General features: G+C 48.9%; 1 protein-coding gene across 1 annotated transcript in view; it reads right to left on the bottom strand.

Moving 5' to 3' along the window:
• The window catches only part of FAM167A (family with sequence similarity 167 member A), a 28,753-nt gene extending 26,504 nt beyond the window's left edge, over nucleotides 1-2,249 (bottom strand). The window contains exon 1 of the mRNA XM_007938710.1: nucleotides 1,869-2,249. Coding sequence (XP_007936901.1) covers nucleotides 1,869-2,249 — 381 coding nt within the window. The remainder of the gene's footprint in view (nucleotides 1-1,868) is intronic.
• Between the last annotated feature and the right edge of the window lie 736 nt (nucleotides 2,250-2,985).

Raw genomic sequence — 2,985 nt, 5'->3', positions numbered from 1 at the left:
GGGGGTGGGTGGGATCAAAACAATTTAGCTTCAGGGGTTGAGAGAGAAGCTCTAGGATCTCTCCTGGGACCACTACATGTCCATCTCTCTTCACCCCATAAGCATCCAATTCTCAGATACTCAAAAGGAATCATACATGCCCATCGTCTATGAAAGCCAATGGCTCTCTCTCTCCCCCTTTCTAGTTTCCAAAGATGGACATAATGGGATGGTGTGTTTGAGAAACACTCTCAGCATTCAAGGATAAGAACCAAAAAAAGTTTCTAATTAATTAGATACCTGAGTCTCTGAGGTTCCTGCCTTAGGAACTCCAGTGATTTTTCTTCTTATAGAGGGACACTTATGAGGAACTCCAGGACCTAATGGGACTTTATTTTCCAAGATTCTTCAAAACAAGCCAAGCAGGCATCTGCCTGTCCTGTTCACACAAGACTTACTACTGGCTCTGGAAAGCAGTTGGCCCCTGTTTGCTGGGCTTACCTGTGGCCATTGTGACCTCACTCTACAGGTGTTGCCTGGATCTGAGGTGATGAGGTAAGGAAGGGCTGGGGAGCATGGGAGGTTAGTGCCATGCCTGGCTGCATGAGGAGCCACCCTGCCCTGGGCAGTGACTCTCCTCTGGGTCTGTGTCTAAGGGGGGGTCTCTGTATGCCTACCACATTCTTAGCTGAGAGTCACTGCTGGGATGAGAGGTATTCTGATGGGCATCTGCTATGCATGTGGACAGTTAAAAGGCCAAGATGCTTGTCCCATCCCTTAGTCTCTGAGGCACAGCCCAAATGTCATCTCCTCACCAAAGCATTCATCCCAGGTGTGATTAGTCACTTCTTCTGTGCAGCATCTCATACAATATTCATTGTAAAAGTACTTTCTTCTTAAAGCCCACAGTAATTTCCCTCCCTCAGACCAAGAGCCCCACCTCCATGGCTCACCCCCTGCCGCCCTACTATCAGCATAGCATCAGTGTGGGGATTGCAGCCAATAAACACTTGCTGAGTGGTCACAGGACACCAGCAGGCAGCTCTGGGTCAAGACACCAGCAGGCAGCTGTGGGTAATGGCAGGGTAAGAAGGTTTCAGAGAGAAGGGAGGGGGCAATTAAATTCTCAGAGCCTGTTTAGCAGTCGAGGAATAGAAGGATGAGATTCTGATCCTGGTAGTGAGGAAAGGGGAAGGTTGGGAACATCTTCAGAACATGGACTCAGGTTCTCATGGACAAAACTTGCCTCCTCTGAAAACAAATTAAATAAAAAAAAAAGGAAACTTATCGCCATTGAGTGGATTCCAACTCATAGTTACCCCCACTGGGTTTCTGAGGCAGTAAATACTTAGGGAAGTACAGCACCCCATCTTCCTTCCATGGCTGATGGATTTGAACCACCAACCTTGTGGTTAGCAGTCAAATGCCTTAGGCACTTCACCACCAGAGCTCCTTGTAGTATCCTTATAGCATTATCCTCCTCTAATAGTATCTGCAATTAAGGGCTGACATATGGATCTCATATAACCACAAAATAGTGAAGTCTGCACTTCATGTACTATAAAGATTACAAAAACCAAACCAAATCCAATTGCTGTCGATTCTGACTCACAACAACCCTATAGCACACAGTGGAACTGCTCCATAGAGTTTCATAGACTGTAATCTTTATAGAACCAGACTTTCACAGCTTTCTACCATGGAGTCACTGGTGGGTTCAAACCTCCCATCTTTTAGTTAGCAGCTTAACTACTGTGCCACCAGGACTCCTTACTATGAAGATTATAGATAGGTAATTGGGAGGGGGTAGAGATGGAAATAAGGTAGGGAAAGAGAGAAAGTGAGAGATAAACTCTTTTCCAGGGATTCTTGGAAGGGTAGCCACTCACCAGTTCCTTTCTGAGCCAGGTTATAGCTTCATCAATACTTTCAAAGCCTTCCAGCTTGCGGGTGGCAAGGGGTCCCTGGCCCTGACTGGCTCTCCGGTTAGATGGAGGATGCTGCCTGGGCTCCCTCTGGAGAAGTGAAGACTCCTCCTCACACTGCCTCTGCTCCCAGTTGGCCTCCTGCTGGGCATCTTGCTTGGGGAAGGTCCATGTCTGCTCCTCCAGCTTGGCCTGCCACTCCAGGTAGGAGGGCCTGCGTGTCTCAAGCCTCAGTTTCTCAGTCAGAGCCTTAAGGTTCCGGAGGTGGTCATCTGGAGGCAGGGCTTCTCCTGCTGGCACTTCCTCTCCACCTACTTCTTCTATTTGGATCTGGGACACAGCCATTCTATCTTCTGCCTATGCAGCCAGACATGGGAGGTGGTAGAGGGCAGCGTGGAACTCTTGGTGGTTGGCAAGGTCGGGTCCTGCTCTGGAATGACCTCATTAAGCTGAGGCCAAGTCTCCTGAGGGCACTGCTGAGATGTAAGCAGGTCTCAGAGGTTGGGAAGCTCCCACACTCAGAGAGAGACTGTAGACAGGGTTCAGAGAGTGTTTTGTGGTGCCCTTTCAAAGGCCACTGCACAGCTTGTGCGTTTAAGACACTTGGAGTCCTGTGGGTTCCATACTTTGCATAGAGGCAGGAACAGACAAGTGTGAGCAGGAATCTTTGGGGGTAGACTTTGCCAAGAGGAGCTATCAATCCTTGGTGTGGAGGCAGATCAGAGGCTGGCCCAGGAAGAGGCCCCCGGAGCTCCCTTCCCACGGAGAAAGGCAGGTGGTGAGGAACTGCTGGCTGGTGTGGAGATTCTGCCCAAGTCCCTGGCCCTGGAGGAAGGATGACAATGATGTTAGTACTAATCTTTCACCACACATGATGTCTATTGTCCAACTGATGCTCCTCAGCCACAGATCCATTCCAGGTCCATTCCACAGGAGGGGAAACTGAGGCTCAGAGATGCTAAGGGACAGTGGCAGAACCTAGGGCTTCTAATAGAAATGGGGTAATTTGAAAGCCCCAACTTGATGCAAAGAAGCCCCAGGTTCATAATAAATTAGTATCTGTGTAGTGTTTTACCATTTA

The sequence above is a fragment of the Orycteropus afer genome, unplaced genomic scaffold, assembly GCF_000298275.1.
Source record: "Orycteropus afer afer isolate SDZICR_OR568_19922 unplaced genomic scaffold, OryAfe1.0 scaffold00053, whole genome shotgun sequence".
Classification (NCBI taxonomy): Eukaryota; Metazoa; Chordata; class Mammalia; order Tubulidentata; family Orycteropodidae; genus Orycteropus; species Orycteropus afer.
The sequence above is the reverse complement of the archived record's forward strand: the minus strand, read 5'-3'. Positions and strand labels throughout refer to the sequence as shown.